We start from the raw sequence: 23,857 nt of genomic DNA, 5'->3' as shown, positions 1-23,857 counted from the left end.
CACCCCCAGGTTACACACTGTCTGATCTCACTGGGCCCACCCCCCGGGTAATACACTGTCTGATCTCACTGGGCCCACCCCCGGATTAGACACTGTCTCATCTCACTGAGCCCACCCCCGGGTTACACACTGCCTGATCTCACTGGACCCACCACCGGGTTACACACTGTCTGATCTCACTGGGCCACCCCCGGGTTACACACTGTCTGAACTCACTGGGCCCACCCCCCGGATTACATACTGTCTGATCTCACTGGGCCCACCCCCGGGTTACACACAGTCTGATCTCACTGGGCCCACCCCCGGGTTACACACTGTCTGATCTCACTGGGCCGACCCCCGGGTTACACACTGTCTGATCTCACTGGGCCCCCGGGTTACAAACTGTCTGATCTCATTGGGCACCCCCGGGTTACACACTGTCTTATCTCACTGGGCCCACCCCCGGGTTACACACTGTCTGATCTCAGTGGGCCCCCGGGTTACACACTCTCTGATCTCACTGGGCCCACCCCCGGGTTGCACACTGTCTGATCTCACTGGGCCCACCCACGGGTTACAAACTGTCTGAGCTCACTGGGCCCACCCCCGGGTTACACTCTGTCTGATCTCACTGGGCCCACCCCCGGGGTACACACTGTCTGATCTCACTGGGACCACCCCCGGGTTAGACATTGTCTGATCTCACTGGGCCTACATCCGGGTTGCACACTGTCTGATCTCACTGGCCCCACCCCCCGGGTTACACAATGAGTGGTCTCACTGGGCCCACGCCCGGGTTACACACTGTCTGATCTCACTGGGCCCAGCCCCGGGTTAAACACTGCCTGATCTCACTGGGCCCCCGGGTTTTTCACGGTCTGATCTCACTGGGCCCACCCCCGGGTTACACACTGTCTGATCTCACTGGGCACACCCTCGGGTTACACACTGTCTGATCTCACTTAGCCCACCCCCGGATTACACACTGTCTGATCTCACTGGGCCCACCCCCGGGTTACACACTGCCAGATCTCACTGGGCCCACCCCCGGGTTACACACTTTCTGATCTCACTGGGCACAACCTCAGGTTACACACTGTCTGATCTCACTGGGCCCACACCCTGTTTACACACTGTCTGATCTCACTGGACCCAACACCGGTTTACACACTGTCTGATCTCACTGGGCCCACCCCCGGGTTACACACTGTCTGATCTCACTGGACCAACCCCCGGGTTACACACTGTCTGAACTCACTGGCCCCCACCCCCCGGGTTACACACTGTCTGATCTCACTGGGCCCATCCTCGGGTTACACATTGTCTGATCTCACTGGGCCACACCCGGGATACACACTGTCTGATCTCACTGGGCCCCCGGGTTACACACTGTCTGATCTCACTGGGCCCACCCCCGGGGTACACACTGTCTGATCTCACTGGGCCCACCCCCGGGTTACACACTGTCTGATCTCACTGGGCCCACCCCCGGGTTGCACACTGTCTGATCTCACTGGCCCCACTCCCGGGTTACACACTGAGTGGTCTCACTGGGCCCACCCCCGGGTTACACACTGTCTGATGTCACTGGGCCCAGCCCCGGGTTACACACTGCCTGATCTCACTGGGCCCCCGGGTTACACACCGTCTGATCTCACTGGGCCCCCGGGTTACACACTGTCTGATCTCACTGGGCCCACCCCCGGCTTACACGCTGTCTGATCTCACTGGGCCCACCCCGGGGTTACACACTCTCTGATATCACTGGGCCCATTGTCGGGTTACACACTGTCTGATCTCACTGGGCAACTGGGTTACACACTGTCTGATCTCACTGGTCCCACCCCCGGGTTACACACTGCCTGATCTCACTGGGCCCACCCCCGGGTTACACTCTGTCTGATCTAACTGGGCCCACCCCCGGGTTACACACTGTCTGATCTCACTGGGCCCACCACCGGGTTACATACTGTCTGATCTCACTGGGCCCCCGGGTTACACACTCTCTGATCTCACTGGGCCCAACCCCGGGTTGCACACTGTCTGATCTCACTGGGCCCAACCCCGGGTTACACACTGTCTGATCTCACTGGGCCCCCGGGTTACACACTGTCTGATCTCACTGGGCCCACCCCCGGGTTACACACTGTCTGATCTCACTGGGCCCACCCCCGGGTAACACACTGTCTGATCTCACTGGGCCCACCCCCGGATTACACACTGTCTCATCTCACTGAGCCCACCCCCGGGTTACACACTGCCTGATCTCACTGGACCCACCACCGGGTTACACACTGTCTGATCTCACTGGGCCCACCCCCGGGTTACACACTGTCTGATCTCACTGGGCCCACCCCCCGGATTACATACTGTCTGATCTCACTGGGCCCACCCCCGGGTTACACACAGTCTGATCTCACTGGGACCACCCCCGGGTTACACACTGTCTGATCTCACTGGGCCGACCCCCGGGTTACACACTGTCTGATCTCACTGGGACCCCGGGTTACAAACTGTCTGATCTCATTGGGCACCCCCGGGTTACACACTGTCTTATCTCACTGGGCCCACCCCCGGGTTACACACTGTCTGATCTCAGTGGGCCCCCGGGTTACACACTCTCTGATCTCACTGGGCCCACCCCCGGGTTGCACACTGTCTGATCTCACTGGGCCCACCCACGGGTTACAAACTGTCTGATCTCACTGGGCCCACCCCCGGATTACACACTGTCTGATCTCACTGGGCCACGCCCGGGATACACACTGTCTGATCTCACTGGGCCCCCGGGTTACACACTGTCTGATCTCACTGGGCCCACCCCCGAGGTACACACTGTCTGATCTCACTGGGACCACCCCCGGGTTAGACACTGTCTGATCTCACTGGGCCCACATCCGGGTTGCACACTGTCTGATCTCACTGGCCCCACCCCCCGGGTTACACACTGAGTGGTCTCACTGGGCCCACCGCCGGGTTACACACTGTCTGATCTCACTGGGCCCAGCCCCGGGTTACACACTGCCTGATCTCACTGGGCCCCCGGGTTTTTCACGGTCTGATCTCACTGGGCCCACCCCCGGGTTACACACTGTCTGATCTCACTGGGCCCCCGGGTTACACACCGTCTGATCTCACTGGGCCCCCGGGTTACACACCGTCTGATCTCACTGGGCCCCCGGGTTACACACTGTCTGATCTCACTGGGCCCACACCCGGCTTACACGCTGTCTGATCTCACTGGGCCCACCCCGGGGTTACACACTCTCTGATATCACTAAGCCCATTGTCGGGTTACACACTGTCTGATCTCACTGGCCCCACCCCCCGGGTTACACACTGTCTGATCTCACTGGGCCCATCCTCGGGTTACACATTGTCTGATCTCACTGGGCCCACCCCCGGGTTACACACTGTATGATCTCACTGGGCCCACCCCCGGGTTACACACTGTCTGATCTCACTGGGCCCACCCCCGGGTTACACACTGTCTGATCTCACTGGGTCCACCCCCCGGTTACACACTGTCTGATCTCACTGGGCCCACCCCCGGCTTACACATTGTCTCATCTCACTGGGCCAACCCCGGGTTACACACTGTCCGATCTCACTATGCCCACCCCCGAGTTACACACTGTCTGATCTCACTGGGCCCACCCCCAGGTTACACACTGTCTGATCTCACTGGGCCCACCCCCGGGTTACAAACTGTCTGAGTTCACTCGGCCCACCCCCGGGGTACACACTGTCTGATCTCACTGGGACCACCCCCGGGTTACACACTGTCTGATCTCACTGGGCCCACCCCCGGGTTACACACTGTCTGATCTCACTGGCCCCACTCCCGGGTTACACACTGTCTCGTCTCACTGGGCCCACCCACTGGTTACACAGTGTCTGATCTCACTGGGCCCACCCCCGGGTTACACACTGTCTGATCTCACTGGGCCCACCCACGGGTTACACACTGTCTGATCTCACTGGACCAACCCCCGGGTTACACACTGTCTGATCTCACTGGCCCCACCCCCCGGGTTACACACTGTCTGATCTCACTGGGCCCATCCTCGGGTTACACACTGTCTGATCTCACTGTGCCCACCCCGGGGTTACACACTGACTGATCTCACTGGGCCCACACCCGGGTTACACACTTTCTGATCTCACTGAGCCCACCCCTGGGTTACACACTGTCTGATCTCACTGGGTCCACCCCCCGGGTTACACACTGTCTGATCTCACTGGGCCCACCCCCGGGTTACACACTATCTGATCTCACTGGGCCCACCCCCGGGTTACACACTGTCCGATCACACTGTGCCACACCCGGGTTACACACTGTCTGATCTCACTGGTCCCACCCCCGGGTTACACACTGTCTGATCTCACTAGGCCCACCCCCGGGTTACACACTGTCTCATCTCACTGGGCCCACCCCAGGTTACACACTGTCTGAACTCACTGGGCCACGGTTTACACACTGTCCGATCTCACTGTGCCCACCCCGGGTCACACACTGTCTGATCTCACTGGGCCCAGCCCCGGGTTACGCACTGTATGATCTCTCTGCGCCCACCTCCGGGTTACACACTGTCTGATCTCATTGGCCCACCCCCGGGTTACAAACTGTCTGATCTCACTGGGCCCACCCCTGGGTTACACACTGTTTGATCTCACTGGGCCCACCCCCGGGTTACACACTGTCTGATCTCACTAGGCCCACCCCCGGGTTACAAACTGTTTGATCTCACTGGGCCCACCCCTGGGTTACACACTGTCTGATCTCACTGGGCCCACCACCAGGTTACACACTGTCTGATCTCACTGCACCCCCGGGTTACACACTGTCTGATCTCACTGGGCCCACCCCCGGGTTACACACTGTCTGATCTCACTGGGCCCACCCCCGGGTTACACACTGTCTGATCTCACTGAACCAACCCCCCGGATTACATACTGTCTGATCTCACTGGGCCCACCCCCGGGTTACACACAGTCTGATCTCACTGGGCCCACCCCCGGGTTACACACTGTCAGATCTCACTGGGCCCACCCCCGGGTTACACACTGTCTGATCTCACTGGGCCCACCACCGGGTTACACACTGTCTGATCTCACTGGGCCCCCGGGTTACACACTGTCTGATCTCACTGGGCCCACCCCCAGGTTACACACTGTCTGATCTCACTGGGCCCACCCCCCGGGTAATACACTGTCTGATCTCACTGGGCCCACCCCCGGATTAGACACTGTCTCATCTCACTGAGCCCACCCCCGGGTTACACACTGCCTGATCTCACTGGACCCACCACCGGGTTACACACTGTCTGATCTCACTGGGCCACCCCCGGGTTACACACTGTCTGATCTCACTGGGCCCACCCCCCGGATTACATACTGTCTGATCTCACTGGGCCCACCCCCGGGTTACACACAGTCTGATCTCACTGGGCCCACCCCCGGGTTACACACTGTCTGATCTCACTAGGCTGACCCCCGGGTTACACACTGTCTGATCTCACTGGGCCCCCGGGTTACAAACTGTCTGATCTCATTGGGCACCCCCGGGTTACACACTGTCTTATCTCACTGGGCCCACCCCCGGGTTACACACTGTCTGATCTCAGTGGGCCCCCGGGTTACACACTCTCTGATCTCACTGGGCCCATCCCCGGGTTGCACACTGTCTGATCTCACTGGGCCCACCCACGGGTTACAAACTGTCTGAGCTCACTGGGCCCACCCCCGGGTTACACTCTGTCTGATCTCACTGGGCCCACCCCCGGATTACACACTGTCTGATCTCACTGGGCCACGCCCGGGATACACACTGTCTGATCTCACTGGGCCCCCGGGTTGCACACTGTCTGATCTCACTGGGCCCACCCCCGGGGTACACACTGTCTGATCTCACTGGGACCACCCCCGGGTTAGACACTGTCTGATCTCACTGGGCCTACATCCGGGTTGCACACTGTCTGATCTCACTGCCCCCACCCCCCGGGTTACACAATGAGTGGTCTCACTGGGCCCACGCCCGGGTTACACACTGTCTGATCTCACTGGGCCCAGCCCCGGGTTAAACACTGCCTGATCTCACTGGGCCCACGGGTTTTCCACGGTCTGATCTCACTGGGCCCACCCCCGGGTTACACACTGTCTGATCTCACTGGGCACACCCTCGGGTTACACACTGTCTGATCTCACTTAGCCCACCCCCGGATTACACACTGTCTGATCTCACTGGGCCCACCCCCGGGTTACACACTGCCAGATCTCACTGGGCCCACCCCCGGGTTACACACTTTCTGATCTCACTGGGCACAACCTCAGGTTACACACTGTCTGATCTCACTGGGCCCACACCCTGTTTACACACTGTCTGATCTCACTGGACCCAACACCGGTTTACACACTGTCTGATCTCACTGGGCCCACCCCCGGGTTACACACTGTCTGATCTCACTGGACCAACCCCCGGGTTACACACTGTCTGAACTCACTGGCCCCCACCCCCCGGGTTACACACTGTCTGATCTCACTGGGCCCATCCTCGGGTTACACATTGTCTGATCTCACTGGGCCACCCCCGGGATACACACTGTCTGATCTCACTGGGCCCCCGGGTTACACACTGTCTGATCTCACTGGGCCCACCCCCGGGGTACACACTGTCTGATCTCACTGGGCCCACCCCCGGGTTACACACTGTCTGATCTCACTGGGCCCACCCCCGGGTTGCACACTGTCTGATCTCACTGGCCCCACTCCCGGGTTACACACTGAGTGGTCTCACTGGGCCCACCCCCGGGTTACACACTGTCTGATCTCACTGGGCCCAGCCCCGGGTTACACACTGCCTGATCTCACTGGGCCCCCGGGTTACACACCGTCTGATCTCACTGGGCCCCCGGGTTACACACTGTCTGATCTCACTGGGCCCACCCCCGGCTTACACGCTGTCTGATCTCACTGGGCCCACCCCGGGGTTACACACTCTCTGATATCACTGGGCCCATTGTCGGGTTACACACTGTCTGATCTCACTGGGCAACTGGGTTACACACTGTCTGATCTCACTGGTCCCACCCCCGGGTTACACACTGCCTGATCTCACTGGGCCCACCCCCGGGTTACACTCTGTCTGATCTAACTGGGCCCACCCCCGGGTTACACACTGCCTGATCTCACTGGGCCCACCCCCGGGTTACATGCTGTCTGATCTCACTGGGCCCCCGGGTTACACACTCTCTGATCTCACTGGGCCCAACCCCGGGTTGCACACTGTCTGATCTCACTGGGCCCAACCCCGGGTTACACACTGTCTGATCTCACTGGGCCCCCGGGTTACACACTGTCTGATCTCACTGGGCCCACCCCCGGGTTACACACTGTCTGATCTCACTGGGCCCACCCCCGGGTAACACACTGTCTGATCTCACTGGGCCCACCCCCGGATTACACACTGTCTCATCTCACTGAGCCCACCCCCGGGTTACACACTGCCTGATCTCACTGGACCCACCACCGGGGTACACACTGTCTGATCTCACTGGGGCCACCCCCGGGTTACACACTGTCTGATCTCACTGGGCCCACCCCCCGGATTACATACTGTCTGATCTCACTGGGCCCACCCCCGGGTTACACACAGTCTGATCTCACTGGGACCACCCCCGGGTTACACACTGTCTGATCTCACTGGGCCGACCCCCGGGTTACACACTGTCTGATCTCACTGGGACCCCGGGTTACAAACTGTCTGATCTCATTGGGCACCCCCGGGTTACAAACTGTCTTATCTCACTGGGCCCACCCCCGGGTTACACACTGTCTGATCTCAGTGGGCCCCCGGGTTACACACTCTCTGATCTCACTGGGCCCACCCCCGGGTTGCACACTGTCTGATCTCACTGGGCCCACCCACGGGTTACAAACTGTCTGAGCTCACTGGGCCCACCCCCGGGTTACACTCTGTCTGATCTCACTGGGCCCACCCCCGGATTACACACTGTCTGATCTCACTGGGCCACGCCCGGGATACACACTGTCTGATCTCACTGGGCCCCCGGGTTACACACTGTCTGATCTCACTGGGCCCAACCCCGGGGTACACACTGTCTGATCTCACTGGGACCACCCCCGGGTTAGACACTGTCTGATCTCACTGGGCCCACATCCGGGTTGCACACTGTCTGATCTCACTGGCCCCACCCCCCGGGTTACACACTGAGTGGTCTCACTGGGCCCACCGCCGGGTTACACACTGTCTGATCTCACTGGGCCCAGCCCCGGGTTACACACTGCCTGATCTCACTGGGCCCCCGGGTTTTTCACGGTCTGATCTCACTGGGCCCACCCCCGGGTTACACACTGTCTGATCTCACTGGGCCCCCGGGTTACACACCGTCTGATCTCACTGGGCCCCCGGGTTACACACTGTCTGATCTCACTGGGCCCACACCCGGCTTACACGCTGTCTGATCTCACTGGGCCCACCCCGGGGTTACACACTCTCTGATATCACTAAGCCCATTGTCGGGTTACACACTGTCTGATCTCACTGGGCAACCGGGTTACACACTGTCTGATCTCACTGGTCCCACATCCGGGTTACACACTGCCTGATCTCACTGGGCCCACCCCCGGGTTACACTCTGTCTGATCTAACTGGGCCCACCCCCGGGTTACACACTGTCTGATCTCACTGGGCCCACCACCGGGTTACACACTGTCTGATCTCACTGGGCCCCCGGGTTACACACTCTCTGATCTCACTTGGCCTAACCCCGGGTTGCACACTGTCTGATCTCACTGGGCCCACCCCCGGGTTACACACTGTCTGATCTCACTGGGCCCCCGGGTTACACACTGTCTGATCTCACTGGGCCCACCCCCGGGTTACACACTGTCTGATCTCACTGGGCCCACCCCCGGGTAATACACTGTCTGATCTCACTGGGCCCACCCCCGGATTACACACTGTCTCATCTCACTGAGCCCACCCCCGGGTTACACACTGCCTGATCTCACTGGACCCACCACCGGGTTACACACTGTCTGATCTCACTGGGCCCACCCCCGGGTTACACACTGTCTGAGCTCACTGGGCCCACCCCCGGGTTACACTCTGTCTGATCTCACTGGGCCCACCCCCGGATTACACACTGTCTGATCTCACTGGGCCACGCCCGGGATACACACTGTCTGATCTCACTGGGCCCCCGGGTTACACACTGTCTGATCTCACTGGGCCCACCCCCGGGGTACACACTGTCTGATCTCACTGGGACCACCCCCGGGTTAGACACTGTCTGATCTCACTGGGCCCACATCCGGGTTGCACACTGTCTGATCTCACTGGCCCCACCCCCCGGGTTACACACTGAGTGGTCTCACTGGGCCCACCGCCGGGTTACACACTGTCTGATCTCACTGGGCCCAGCCCCGGGTTACACACTGCCTGATCTCACTGGGCCCCCGGGTTTTTCACGGTCTGATCTCACTGGGCCCACCCCCGGGTTACACACTGTCTGATCTCACTGGGCCCCCGGTTTACACACCGTCTGATCTCACTGGGCCCCCGGGTTACACACTGTCTGATCTCACTGGGCCCACCCCCGGCTTACACGCTGTCTGATCTCACTGGGCCCACCGCGGGGTTACACGCTCTCTGATATCACTAAGCCCATTGTCGGGTTACACACTGTCTGATCTCACTGGGCAACCGGGTTACACACTGTCTGATCTCACTGGTCCCACCCCCGGGTTACACACTGCCTGATCTCACTGGGCCCACCCCCGGGTTACACTCTGTCTGATCTAACTGGGCCCACCCCCGGGTTACACACTGTCTGATCTCACTGGGCCCACCACCGGGTTACACACTGTCTGATCTCACTGGGCCCCCGGGTTACACACTCTCTGATCTCACTGGTCCTAACCCCGGGTTGCACACTGTCTGATCTCACTGGGCCCACCCCCGGGTTACACACTGTCTGATCTCACTGGGCCCCCGGGTTACACACTGTCTGATCTCACTGGGCCCACCCCCGGATTACACACTGTCTCATCTCACTGAGCCCACCCCCGGGTTACACACTGCCTGATCTCACTGGACCCACCACCGGGTTACACACTGTCTGATCTCACTGGGCCCACCCCCGGGTTACAAACTGTCTGATCTCACTGGGCCCACCCCCCGGATTACATGCTGTCTGATCTCACTGGGCCCACCCCCGGGTTACACACTGTCTGATCTCACTGGGCCCACCTCCGGGTTACACACTGTCTGATCTCACTGGGCCCCCGGGTTACACACTGTCTGATCTCACTGGGCCCCCGGGTTACACACTGTCTGATCTCACTGGGCCCACCTCCGGGTTACACGCTGTCTGATCTCACTGGGCCCACCCCGGGTTTACACACTGTCTGATATCACTGGGCCCACCCCCGGGTTACACACTGTCTGATCTCACTGGGCCCACCCCCGGGTTACACACTGTCTGATCTCACTGGGCCCACCCCGGGTTACGCACTGTCTGATCTCACTAGGCCCACCCCCGGGTTACACACTGTCTGATCTCACTGGGCCCCCGGATTACACACTGTCTGATCTCACTGGCCACCGGTTTTCACTCTGTCGGATCTACATGACAGTTTCATTCTGTCTCTGTAAACCCTCTGCTCCAAGGCTGAGTGCTTAATTTGGTGTTTTTCCTCATAGTCAATGTCTGACCAGTACGAATTCCGCATTTTCACTGGTATGTATCCTGGTCAATCACTTGAATTGTGACTCGGTGAGTACACTCCCTGTGGTTTATATCCCCGACTATTCTCTGTATTATGTCCCGGTTCAGTACACTCCCTGGGGTTTATATTCCGGACCACCCCCTGTATTATGTCCTGGTTCAGTACACTCCCTGTAGTTTATAACCCGGACCACCCCCTGTATTATGTCCCGGTTCAGTACATTCCCTGGGGTTTATATCCCGGACCACCCCCTGTATTATGTCCTGGTTCAGTCCATTCCCTGGGGTTTATATTCCGGACCACCCCCTGTATTATGTCCCGGTTCAGTACACTCCCTGTAGTTTATATCCCGGACCATCCCCTGTATTATGTCCCGGTTCAGTATATTCCCTGGGGTTTATATCCCGGACCACCCCCTGTATTATGTCCCGGTTCAGTACACTCCCTGTAGTTTATATCCCCGACCACCCCCTGTATTATGTCCTGGTTCAGTACATTCCCTGGGGTTTATATCACGGACCATCCCCTGTATTATGTCCCGGTTCAGTCCATTCCCTGGGGTTTATATCACGGACCACCCCCTGTATTATGTCCCGGTTCAGTACACTCCCTGTAGTTTATATCACGGACCATCCCCTGTATTATGTCCTGGTTCAGTACATTCCCTGGGGTTCATATCACGGACCATCCCCTGTATTATGTCCCGGTTCAGTCCATTCCCTGGGGTTTATATCACGGACCACCCCCTGTAATATGTCCTGGTTCAGTCCATTCCCTGGGGTTGATATCACGGACCACCCCCTGTATTATGTCCTGGTTCAGTACATTACCTGGGGTTTATATCACTGACCACCCCCTGTATTATGTCCCGGTTCAGTACACTCCCTGGGGTTTATATCACGGAACACCCCCTGTATTATGTCCTGGTTCAGTCCATTCCCTGGGGTTTATATCACGGACCACCCCCTGTATTATGTCCTGGTTCAGTACATTCCCTGTGGTTTATATATCGGACCACCCCCTGTATTATGTCCTGGTTCAGTCCATTCCCTGGGGTTTATATCCCGGACCACCCCTGTATTATGTCCTGGTTCAGGAAATTCCCTGGGGTTTATTTCCCGGACCACCCCCTGTATTATGTCCTGGTTCAGTACATTCCCTGGGGTTTATTTCCCGGACCACCCCCTTTATTATGTCCTGGTTCAGTACATTCCCTGGGGTTTATATCACGGACCACCCCCTGTATTATGTCCTGGTTCAGGACATTCCCTGGGGTTTATATCCCGGACCATCCCACTGTATTATGTCCTGGTTCAGTCCAATCCCTGCGGTTTATATCCCACACCAGCAGTGTTAAACTTTAAAATCCCTTCCTTTTTTTTTACAAAATATTGGAACTGTCAGAGCTTTGTCCTGAATAGAGCCGGGTTAATTCAGTAAGAAAGTGACAGCCTGTATCCGGGCGAACTCTGACTTGATTACCCGTGTCTCACAGATGGCCCCGAGCCGCCAGTCACAGAAGGCAAACTAACCCGTGACTGGGCCTCTCCGGATATACGGCAGGGAGCTATACTGAGCCTGCGTGAGGGCAAGGAAGCAAGAGTGCGCCTGCTCACATCGAAATTATTTTTGGAAGAGGATAGAGGGCCTGAATGGAGACTTGTTATTCCTATCTGTCTTTGGGCTTGTACTGCCCGATATATCTAGCACTTGTTAATTGCCTGCAACCAATATTACACTCACTTGCATAAAGGCTTTCTCTCAACAGTTGTAAGATGAATAAAACGTGTCTCTTGTAAATAGAACTAGCAGATATTCTGCCATTAGCAACTAGTTAAACATTTCACTAAACTTTGATGTCTGAGTGGTAGCAGGAAATGAATGTGACACGAGATTAGTTGGGCTCACAGTAAGTGTGAATCTTGCAGGAACGGTGCTTTACAAACAAGAATTAATTAATTACTGGTGAATACCGATGGCATTGCACAAAGTTGCACTGATCAATTGGAAACTATTTTCATTGTGTTTGTAGGAAGAGGCCAGAACGGCAGGCGGGCATGTGCAAATGAGCGAACCAATGCGTTTGATCAACTTCTCTTTAGAAAAAGGGGTGAAACAGGCTTTATCAATATAAGTATCATTAAATCACGGCAAGAGTGGGTATCACGAATTATGCGTATCTGTAAAACCTACTGCTCCCGCACAACAGCTGTATACTCTTATTTTAATATTGTGACCATTGTATTATAATTATTCCAGATATCCAGAAGAGGTCCCAACGCCTGGTCCGCTGACCTCACAGACAGCAGTTTACACTGAGTGATTCACGGTCTCTCGGATATAAGTTGGAGCCAGTTCCTCTTGTGCTGAGATCTGACAGAGTGTTACCCTGGCAACAGAGGAAATCACTCAGCGAAAATAACTGAAAAGGGAAGTTACAAAACCAACATCACATGTTCTGGGTTTAGTTAAAAAGAAGATTAACCCTGAGCATTCAGCCACTTGTTCTGACCATGAACATCGGATTCCAGTAACAGATTTATTTGACACCACCAGACCTGACGCTGCGGATTTACTGAATCCATCTTCAGTTCCAGCTGAAGAGAATATACAGCAGCGCCTCATCGACAGAAGTACACCGATAAAATGTTCACATTGTTATAAATGGTCACCTCTGGAATATGATTGTCTTAAAACCGTCTAAACCTGTTACTGCAAACAATAACCATTTTAATTGATGGTAAAATATTGCATTTGATGTAAAATATCTGCTTTGCAACATCTTGACATTTCTGAAACGTTATAAAATGTGAACAAACACGTCATTTCATCAAACCAGTTCCTGTTTACTGGACTGAAAAGTAGTTTTTTATTTTCTGTTAATATAATTTCCCCACAATAATCAGGTGATTGTGTTGAACGAGTACGGAAACAAATCTATAAACTATCGGGACTAATACCACCCTCACTTTCATAAATTGATCCCTTGACCGACTGCAGGGCGCTGGATCCGGAGACCACTGAGAAGCTTCATTCTGACATAACACACAAAATATTCAATTTGAATTAATCTTACGAAACTTAACGTAAACACTTATAACGCTTCGTCATAATTTTATCAGCGGTTTATATTTCAATAACATTTAATTAAGCTGTAATTGTTATTTTTGTATTACTTCCTGGGACCTGGGCGCCGCGGCCAAGGCCAGTATTGAGAAGCTGGTGGGAAGCTGCCTGCTTAAAATGCTGCAGTCGCGAGGTGAAGGTACTGCCTCAATGTACGTCTTTACAGCGGTTTGGTTCAATGGAGTGGCTTGCTAGGCTGTTTCACAGGGCAGTTAAGCGCCAATCACATTGCTGTGGGTCTGGAGTCACATATAGGGCAGACCAAGTAAAAATGGCAGATTTCCATCCTGTAAAGGACATTCGTGAACCAGATGGGCTTTAACGACAATTTGGTAGTTACATGATACTAACCTTTTATTCCAGATTTATTTACTTAACTCTATTTAAATTTCCCCGCTGCCGTGGTGTAATTTGATCTAATATCTCCGGGTCATTAGATTTCTGATGTCCTAGCCCAGTAACATAACCATAAGGTAATGTACAACTATTATACATGGGACTATGCTGCAGTTGTCCAGGGCCTTGGTGAGGCCACACCTGGAGTATTGTGTACAGTTTTGGTCTCCTAACCTGAGGAAGGACATTTTTGCTATTGAGGAAGTGCAGCGAAGGTTCACCAGACTGAATCCCGGGATGGCGGGACTGACCTATCAAGAAAGACTGGATCAACTGAAGTTGAGAAGAATGAGTGGGGACCTCATAGAAACGTTTAAAATTCTGACGGGGTTAGACAGGTTAGATGCAGGAAGAATGTTCCTGATGTTGGGGAAGTCGAGAACCAGGGGACACAGTCTCAGGATAAGGGGTAAGCCATTAAGGACCGAGATGAGGAGGAATTTCTTCACCCAGAGAGTGGTGAACCTGTGGAATTCTCTACCACAGAAAGTTGTTGAGGCCAATTCACTAAATATATTCAAAAGGAGTTAGATGAAGTCATTACGACGAGGGGGATCAAGGGGTATGGTGAGAAAGCAGGAATGGGGTACTGAAGTTGCATGTTCAGCCATGCAGTCATTGAATGTCGGTGCAGGCTAGAAGGGCCGAATGGCCTACTCCTGCACCTATTTTCTATGTTTCTATGTTTCTATGTTTCTATGTTTCTATGAGAGGCGATTCTGTGGTCCCGGTGTGCAGCAACCGAATCCCCACAAATCGCCAGGTGTAACCTCAGAGCATGTTTTTAATTACATTCCCACTGCTCAAAGGCCCAGTACATGTGGTATGATATAGTGCATATGGATTTTAGCAAAGCTTTTGAAAAGGAGGCACAGGTAGACTTGCCACGACAGTAATTGCCTAGGCTATCGAGGGTTAAGTGATAAGCTGGATCCAAAATTGGCTCAGAGGCAGGAAGCAAAGGGTGGTTGTTGATGGGTGTTTTTGAGACCAGAAAGCTGTGTCCAGTGGGGTTCGGTAGGGCTCAGTTTTGGGTCCCTTGCTTTTTGTGGTATATAAGAATCACCTGGGCTTGCATGTTGGGAGTATGATTAAGGCGTTTACAGATTACACAATAATAGGCTGTACGGTTGATAATGAAGACGAAAGCTACAGACTGTAGGAAGATATCAATGTACTGGTCAGCTGGGCAGATCAGTGGCAAATGGAATTCAATCCGGATAAGTGTGACGTAATGCATTTAGGGAGGTGGAACAAGGCAAGGGAATACATATTAAATGGTCGGACACGGAAATGTGTAGAAGAAAAAAAGTGGCCTTGGAGTGCAGGTCCACATATTCCTGAAGCTAGCAGGCCAGCTAGATAACGTGCTTAAGAAGGCATATGCCTTTATTAGTCGATGTTTTTGATCGAAAATAATAAACCCAGGTTCGGGATCTGGATGAATGTTAAATAAGAGACAAGACAAATGAAGTAAAGAATAAGATACCGTTTACTGAGAGAAAAGAACCACTAATAATACAGTTTACGAAGAAAAGAGAAGTCTGATAACATGCAACAATGCTCACGGCCTTCCGCCCGTCGAGAACTCCACAAGCGACGGCTGGTCTGGAGCATTGGGGGTCTCAGCACCGCTCGCGAATCACGGTCCAAGGTTAAGTACAAAGAGCTACGGGACAGTGCTGTACCTTTATACTATCAAATAAACATACTACTGAACAAAACATGGGTGCATGTGGCTTGTGGCCAACTCCTAATCTGTAAGGCCCCAGGTGCTCGTCCACAAAGCATGAGACCTCGAGCCGTGGACCATCTCATAACCAGCTGGTGTGCGTCTCAAGATCGCTTCCCGCTCTCTCTCTCGAAATAGCAACAACATTCTACGGGGCATGGGAGCAGAGGTACCCAATGAATGACTAAATACCACAATTAACCCGATGTGATTAACCCCATACAATACAATCCAGCCATGAAATTTAGACACTCTAAGCAATATAATCAAGTTGAAGGCGTAATGCATCAGTTACACGTTGAGTGCGCTCAAGCAACGCCCGCAATCTACACCTAAGAATACATTCAAGCAGTAATAACGCGACGAGTAAGACAACGATCAGTGTTAGCTTTTAGAAATTTGAGCTAAACCAGTTAGGTCTGCAGTGGAAGGAAGGTTAGTAATTGTCTTGTGTACGATCAGTGTTAGCTAACCACCACCCTGTACGGCCATCCCATGCTGTGTTTGAGGATCGAAGTAGCACAGTCACAGATAACGAGACACAGAGTCTGGCCAGCACGAGTTGGTAAGTTGCCATTTTGTGGATAATTCCTGTGGGAGGGAACATAGGTATGATAATTAAGCCTCGTTTAGTCAATTTACCCTTGTCAACAAGGAGAGGAATATCTCGACCAGTCAGGAGTGCACAATAAGTGTTTCCTTCTCCTTTCGATAAGATTTCCCCTGATTGTAAGGGTTTCTGGGGGTACTGTACCCACACTTGTTCGAAGACCAGGCCCTCAAATCTACGACCAAATCCATGGTCTGCAGGGTTGCAGTAATACCCACCCTCCTGTACGGATCAGAGGCAGGGACGACTTACAGAAGACACATCAAGTCACTGGAGATATATCACCAACGATGTCTCCGCAAGATCCTGCAGATCCCCTGGAAGGACAGATGCACCAACATCAGTGTCCATGCCCAGGCCAACATCCCCAGCGTTGAAGCACCAACCACACTCGATCAGCTTGCTGGACAGGCCACTTAGTTCGCATGCCAGACACGAGACTCCCTAAGCAACTGCTATATGCGGAGCTCCTTCATAGCAAATGAGCCAAAGGTGGGCAGTGGAAACATTACAAGGACACGCTCAAAGCCTCCCTGGTGCAGTGCGACATTACCACTAACGCTGTGGAGACCTTGGCCGAAGACCACCCTAGGTGGAGAAAGTGCATCCAGGAGGGCATTGAGCTGTTCAAATCTCAATGCTGCAAGCTTGAAGAGGTCAGCCGCAGGCAGCGGAAGGAGTGTGTGGTCAATCAGTGCCACGCCCAACTTTCCCCGACGAATATCTGTCCCACCTGTGACAGGGTCTGTGGCTCTCAGGTTGGACTGTTCAACCACCAAAGAACTTGCTTTCGGAGTGGAAGCAAGTCTTTCTCGAGTTACAGGGACTACCTATGCCGGTGATGATTGTGGATAAATCAATTATTTGAAACACCTTGTTTGAAACAAGCTGGTGTGTTCACTATTTATCCAGAGCATTAATCTCCAGCTCAGGTATGGGGGGCGGGGGGGGGGGCGGGAGGGGGGTTATGAAGACCAGCAGAATCATAGTCTAACTGCCAGAATGAACATGGTTCAGTGCCCAATGCAATCACAGTAAATCCCTTCAATTCACTAATGGAGGGGTGGTTTATCCATGGCGGCATATTTACCCAGCATTCGCGGCGACAGAGAATGTGCCCAGCCCAGACCACAGGGGGCCCGGTGCGCAGGCGCGGGGACCCGGCTGTGTTCGGGGCATGCACGGCATCGTGCAATGGCGGAGCGGACGCAGTGAACGTGTGCTCTGGGAAAATAACTCGTTTTCAGCGGGTCGCAGCGGAGCAATGGCGCAGCGGGTGAGCGGGGAGGCTTGGTAAACAACCGGTGCCCGCCGGAAGCCCGGAATAATAACCGCAATGTCGGCGGCTGCAGCTTCCGGGGCTTTCTCCCGCTCTCGGGCCGCGGGCTGACGGCGGCCATCTTTGTGCAGGACGATCAGTCGGACCCCTCCGCCATCTTTATTCGCTGACCCACAACGCGCATGCGTGGCCATCTTGGTGCAGGAGCGAAGTGAGTTGCGTCAGGGTCTTGTTTCCAACCGGTCCGCCTGGCTACAGCAACAACTTTGTGTTATTTTATTGTCTCAACACCTCGGATTTCTCACCATCTCTCCTAAAGGCACTGCTCAGGGCTCAGCTCACGGCTTACGTCCCAGACAATTGTAAGAGGAAAGCCCCAGAGCTGTTCTCTCCCTGGGTTACAATCCCCATGGACAGTCCCCAGGGTTATTATCCCACCAGAACAGAAGAAATAGGAGCAGGAGCGGGCCACTTGGCCCCCCTCTGGAGCCATGCTCCGCCATTCAGTCAGACCATGGGCTGATCCGATCATGGACTCAGCTCCACTTCCCCGCCCGCTCCCCGTCACCCTTCACTCCCTTATCGCTCAAACATCTGTCCAACACCACCGTAAATATATTCCATGTCCCCGGCCTCCACAGCTCTCTGAGGCAGCGAATTGCACAGATTTGCAAAACTCTGAGGGAAGAAATTCCTCCTCATCTCAGTTTTTAAACGGGCGGCCCCTTATTCTGCGACTATGCCCCCCCTGGTTTTAGTTTCCCTGTGAGTGGAAATATCCTCTCTGCGTCCACTTTATCGATCCCCTTCATTATCGTATGTTTCAATAAAATTACATCTCATTCTTCTGAATCGCAACATGTATCGGCTCAACCCATCCTCATAAGACAAACCCTCATCTCCGGAACTGTACCCAGCCAGAGTCAGTACCTTCAGGGGAGGGGAACCAGTGAGTGTAGAACTGAACCCAGCCAGAGTCAGTACCTTCAGGGGAGGGGAACCAGTGAGTGTAGAACTGAACCCAGCCAGAGTCAGTACCTTCAGGGGAGGGGAACCAGTGAGTGTAGAACTGAACCCAGCCAGAGTCAGTACCTTCAGGGGAGGGGAACCAGTGAGTGTAGAACTGTACCCAGCCAGAGTCAGCATATTCAGGGGAGGGGAAGCAGTTAGTGTAGAACTGAACCCAGCCAGAGTCAGCACATTTAGGGGAGGGGAAGCAGTGAGTGTAGAACTGAACCCAGCCAGAGTCAGCACATTTAGGGGAGGGGAAGCAGTGAGTGTAGAACTGAACCCAGCCCAGAGTCAGCACCTTCAGGGGAGGGGAACCAGTGAGTGTAGAACTGAACCCAGCCAGAGTTGGTGATGATAATTGGGAGGGAGGACAAGCAGCCTTCAGACGTGCGACGTGCTTCAATTTCAGGACTGGGATTGGGGAAGAGTGTATGGAACGGGGATTTACAGCTTTGGAGGAACAAGAGAGGAAATAATGTTCCATACAATCTGAATTTGTCGGTTGTGAATTAATGTCCTTTACTTGCTGTAATGATTTGTGTCAACTCCTTTTCCAGGTTATTCGAAGGGCAGGATTTGTTGTCGGGACACTCAAACCAAACATCACATCAAGATCTGATGGAATTACTCGATTCATCAGGGCCTGACTATCATTGGCCTTTGAAAGTGGAAGGTGAAATGTTTGTCTGTTCTGTCTGTGGAAACAGATTTCAAACGTCAGTGTGACTGGAAAAGCACCGAGACACACACACAACCGAATGAGAGTTCCAGTGCACTGAGTGTAGAAAGAGCTTTAATCAGTTACACAGCCTGAAAAAATATCGCGCGATTGACAGCGGGGAGAAACCGTACACATGTTCTGTGTGTGGACGAGGCTTCAACTGATCATCACACCTTGAGAGACGCAAGGACACCCACACCATGGAGAAACCATGGGAATGTGGGGAATATGGGAAGAGATTCAATGACCCATCTGAGCTGGAAGTTCATCCGGGCACTCACACTGGGGAGAGGCCATTCATCTGCTCTGAGTGTGGGAAGGGATTCACTCAGTCATCCCACCTGCTGACACACCAGCGAGTTCACACTGGGGAAAGGCCATTCACCTGCTCCGAGTGTGGGAAGGCATTCACTCAGTCATCCCACCTGCTGATACACCAGCGATCTCACACTGGGGAGAGACCATTCACTTGCTCTGAGTGTGGGAAGGGATTCACGACCTCATCCACCCTGCTGAGGCACCAGCGAGTTCACACTGGGGAGAGGCCGTTCATCTGCTCCAAGTGTGGGAAGGCATTCACTACTTCACGCATCCTGCTGAGACACCAGCGAGCTCACACTGGGGAGAGGCCATTCACCTGCTCTGAGTGTGGGAAGGGATTCACGCGGTCATTCACCCTGCTGAGGCACCAGCTAGTTCACAATGGAGAGAGGCCGTTCACTTGCTCTGACTGTGGAAAGGGATTCACTCAGTCATCCGATCTGGTTGCACACCAGCAAGTTCACAGTGGGGAGAGGCCGTTCACCTGCTCCGTGTGTGGGAAGGGATTCACTCAGTCATCCAACCTGCTGATACACCAGCGAGTTCACACTGGAGAGAGGCCATTCACCTGCTTCGTGTGTGGGAAGGGATTCACTCAGTCAGCCAACCTGCTGACACACCAGCGAGTTCACACTGGGGAGAGGCCATTCACCTGCTCCGTGTGTGGGAAGGGATTCACTCGGTTATCCCACCTGCTGACACACCAGCGAGTTCACACTGGAGAGAGGCCATTCACTTGCTCTGAGTGTGGGAAGGGATTCACTACATTATCCAACCTGCTGACACACCAGTGAGTTCACACTGGAGAGAGGCCATTCACTTGCTCTGAGTGTGGGAAGAGATTCACTGCATTATTCAACCTGCTGATACACCAGCGAGTTCACACTGGGGAGTGACTATTCACCTGCTCCGTGTGTGGGAAGGGATTCACTCTGTAATCACACCTGCTGGGACACCAGTGAGTTCACAAGTGACTGCAGGGTTTGGATTCTGCTGATGTCCCAGACTGAATCGTGTCCATTCTGACAGTTAGGTTTTCTTTCTGCTGATATTGATTCCCCCTATAACTGAGCTGGAGTTTAATATTCTGGGTATTTGACCAATTAATCAACGGGAAAATGCTCAGATTAAAAATAACGCTGATTGTGATTGCATCTCTAATTCACTCTTTAAGAAAGATAAGAAATAGGAGCAGGAGCTGGCCATTAGCCAAGCGAACCTGCTGTGCCATTTAATAAGATCACTTCGCTGCCCACTCCCCATAACCCTTCACTCCATTATCGTTCAAAACTCTGTCGATCCCCACCTTAAATATATTCAGCGACCCACAGCTCTCTCGGCTGAGAATTCCACCGATTTACGACCCTCTGAGTGTAGAAATCTCTCCTCATCTCAGTTCTAAATCCCATATTCTTAAACTATGCCCACTAGTTCTAGATTCCCTACAAGTGGAAACATCCTCTCTGCATCCACCTTGTCGAGTCCCCTGAGTATCATATCTTTCAATAAGATCACCTCTCATTCTTCTAAACTCCAATGAGTATACGCCCAACCTACTCAAACTATCCCCATAAGTCAACCCCTTCATCTCAGGAGTCAAACTAGTGAAGCTTCTCTGAACTGTCTCCAATGCAAGTATATCCCTCCTGAAGTAAGGAGATCAAAACTGTACGTAGTACTCCAGGTGTGGTCTCACCAATACCCTGTACAGTTGTAGCAGGACTTCCCTGCTTTTATCCTCCATCCCCCTTTCAATAAAGGCCAACATTTCTATTGGCTTCATAATTACTTGCTGTATCTGCATAATAATTTTTTGTGTTTCACACACAAGGACAACCAGGTCCCTCTGTACTGCAGCATTTTGTAATAGCTCTCCATTGAAATAATAAATTGTATTTTTATTTTTCCTGCCAAAGTGGATAACCTCACACTTTCCCACGTTATACTCAATCTCCCAAATATTAACCCACTCACTTAGCCTGTCTACATCTATTTGCAGATTGTTTGTGTCCTCCTCCAATTTGCTTTCCCATCATCTTTGTATCATCAGCAAACCTGGCTACATTACACTCAGTCCCTTCATCCAAATCATTAATATAGATTGTAAATAGTTGAGGCCGATCCCTGCGACACCCCACTAGTCACCGTTTGCCAAATGCAAAATGACCCACTTATCTGTCTTCTGTTAGTTAGCCCACCCTCTAACCATGCTAATATATTAACCTCAAACCCGTAAACTTTAATCTTGAGCAGTAACCCTTTATATGGCACCCTATTGAAAGCCGTCTGGAAATCCAAATACACCACCTCCACTGGTCCCCCCTTCCACACTGCTCATTACATCCTCAAGGAACTCCAGCAAATTTGTCAAACATGATTTCCCTTTCCTAAAACCATGCTGACTCTGCCTGACTGTATTATGCTTTTCCAAATGTCCTGCTACTGTTTCCTTAATAAAGAACTCCAGCTTTTTTCCACCAACAGATGCTGGGTTAACTTGTCTATAGTTTCCCGATTTCTGTTTCTCTCCCTTTTGAAATAGGAGTGTTACATTTGTGGTTTTCCAAACCGCTGGAAGTTCTCCACAATCCAGGGAGTTTTGGGAGATTTCAACCGATGCATCCACTATCTCTGCAGCCACTTTTAAGACCCTAGGATGCAGGCCATCAGGTCAAGGGGACGTCTCCACCTTTGGTCCAGGGAATGTGTCCACCTTTAGTCCCATTATTTTCCTGAGTACTTTTTCTTTAGTGTCAGCGATAGTTTTAAGTTCCCCCTTCCCCATAAGCCTCTAAATTATCTATTATTGGGAGGTATTTAGTTTCTTCTACCGTGAATTCCGATACTAAACATCAAAAGGATTGTATTCAAATATTGAAAGCTGCAACAAATGGAGCTATAGTTTGTTACACAATTGACAATAAAATGAATTGAATCTGCAGCTTGGTTTGGATTTCTCTGGAATGGAGCGAGACATGATGTGCCTTGAAATATCGCCGGTGTCCAGTAGATGATGCTGACCCTGCAATTAATTCAGACTGATTGGACTGTGACTGCCCCCTGGAGCAGGAGGAATGAGGGCAGGTCAGGGTCAGACACTGAACTTACTGCACCCACAGGGACATCACACACTGCCTCCTCCCTGGGGCAGATCAGGGTCAGACACTGAACTTACTGCACCCACAGGGATCTCACACACTGCCCCCTCCCTGGGGCAGGTCAGGGTCAGACACTGAACTTACTGCACCCCACAGGGACATCACACAGTGCCCCCTCCCTGGGGCAGATCAGGGTCAGACACTGAACTTACTGCACCCCACAGGGACATCACACACTGCCTCCTCCCTGGGGCAGATCAGGGTCAGACACTAAACATACTGCACCCCACAGGGACCTCACACACTGCACCCTCCCTGGGGCAGATCAGGTCAGACACTGAACTTACTGCACCCCACAGGGACATCACACACTGCCCGCTCCCTGGGGCAGATCAGGGTCAGACACTGAACAGACTGCACCCCACAGGGACATCACAAACTGCCCCCTCCCTGGGGCAGATCAAGGTCAGACACTGAACTTACTGCACCCCACAGGGACATCACACACTGCACCCTCCCTGGGGCAGGTCAGGGTCAGACACTGAACTTACTGCACCCCACAGGGACCTCACACACTGCCCCCTCCCTGGGGCAGATCAGGGTCAGACACTGAACTTACTGCACCCCACAGGGACATCACACACTGCCCCCTCCCTGGGGCAGATCAGGGTCAGACACTGAACTTACTGCACCCCACAGGGACCTCACACACTGCCCCCTCCCTGGGGCAGATCCGGGTCAGACACTGAACTTACTGCACCCCACAGGGACATCACACACTGCACCCTCCCTGGGGCAGATCAGGGTCAGACACTGAACATACTGCACC

The 23,857-nt window shown here is 53.3% G+C and overlaps 1 protein-coding gene across 1 annotated transcript; it reads left to right on the top strand.

Moving 5' to 3' along the window:
* The first annotated feature begins 17,802 nt into the window (after positions 1–17,802).
* Positions 17,803–22,871, top strand: LOC139247236 (zinc finger protein ZFP2-like). Its single transcript, XM_070871573.1, has 2 exons — positions 17,803–18,088; positions 19,446–22,871. Exon 2 carries the CDS (start codon positions 19,810–19,812, stop codon positions 20,722–20,724), a length of 915 nt encoding a protein of 304 aa, XP_070727674.1. The 5' UTR covers positions 17,803–18,088; positions 19,446–19,809; the 3' UTR covers positions 20,725–22,871.
* The last annotated feature ends 986 nt before the right edge of the window (positions 22,872–23,857 follow it).

The sequence above is a fragment of the Pristiophorus japonicus genome, unplaced genomic scaffold (genome assembly GCF_044704955.1).
Source record: "Pristiophorus japonicus isolate sPriJap1 unplaced genomic scaffold, sPriJap1.hap1 HAP1_SCAFFOLD_265, whole genome shotgun sequence".
NCBI lineage: Eukaryota > Metazoa > Chordata > Chondrichthyes > Pristiophoridae > Pristiophorus > Pristiophorus japonicus.
Note: the sequence above shows the minus strand (reverse complement) of the source record. Positions and strands in the feature narration are given on the sequence as shown.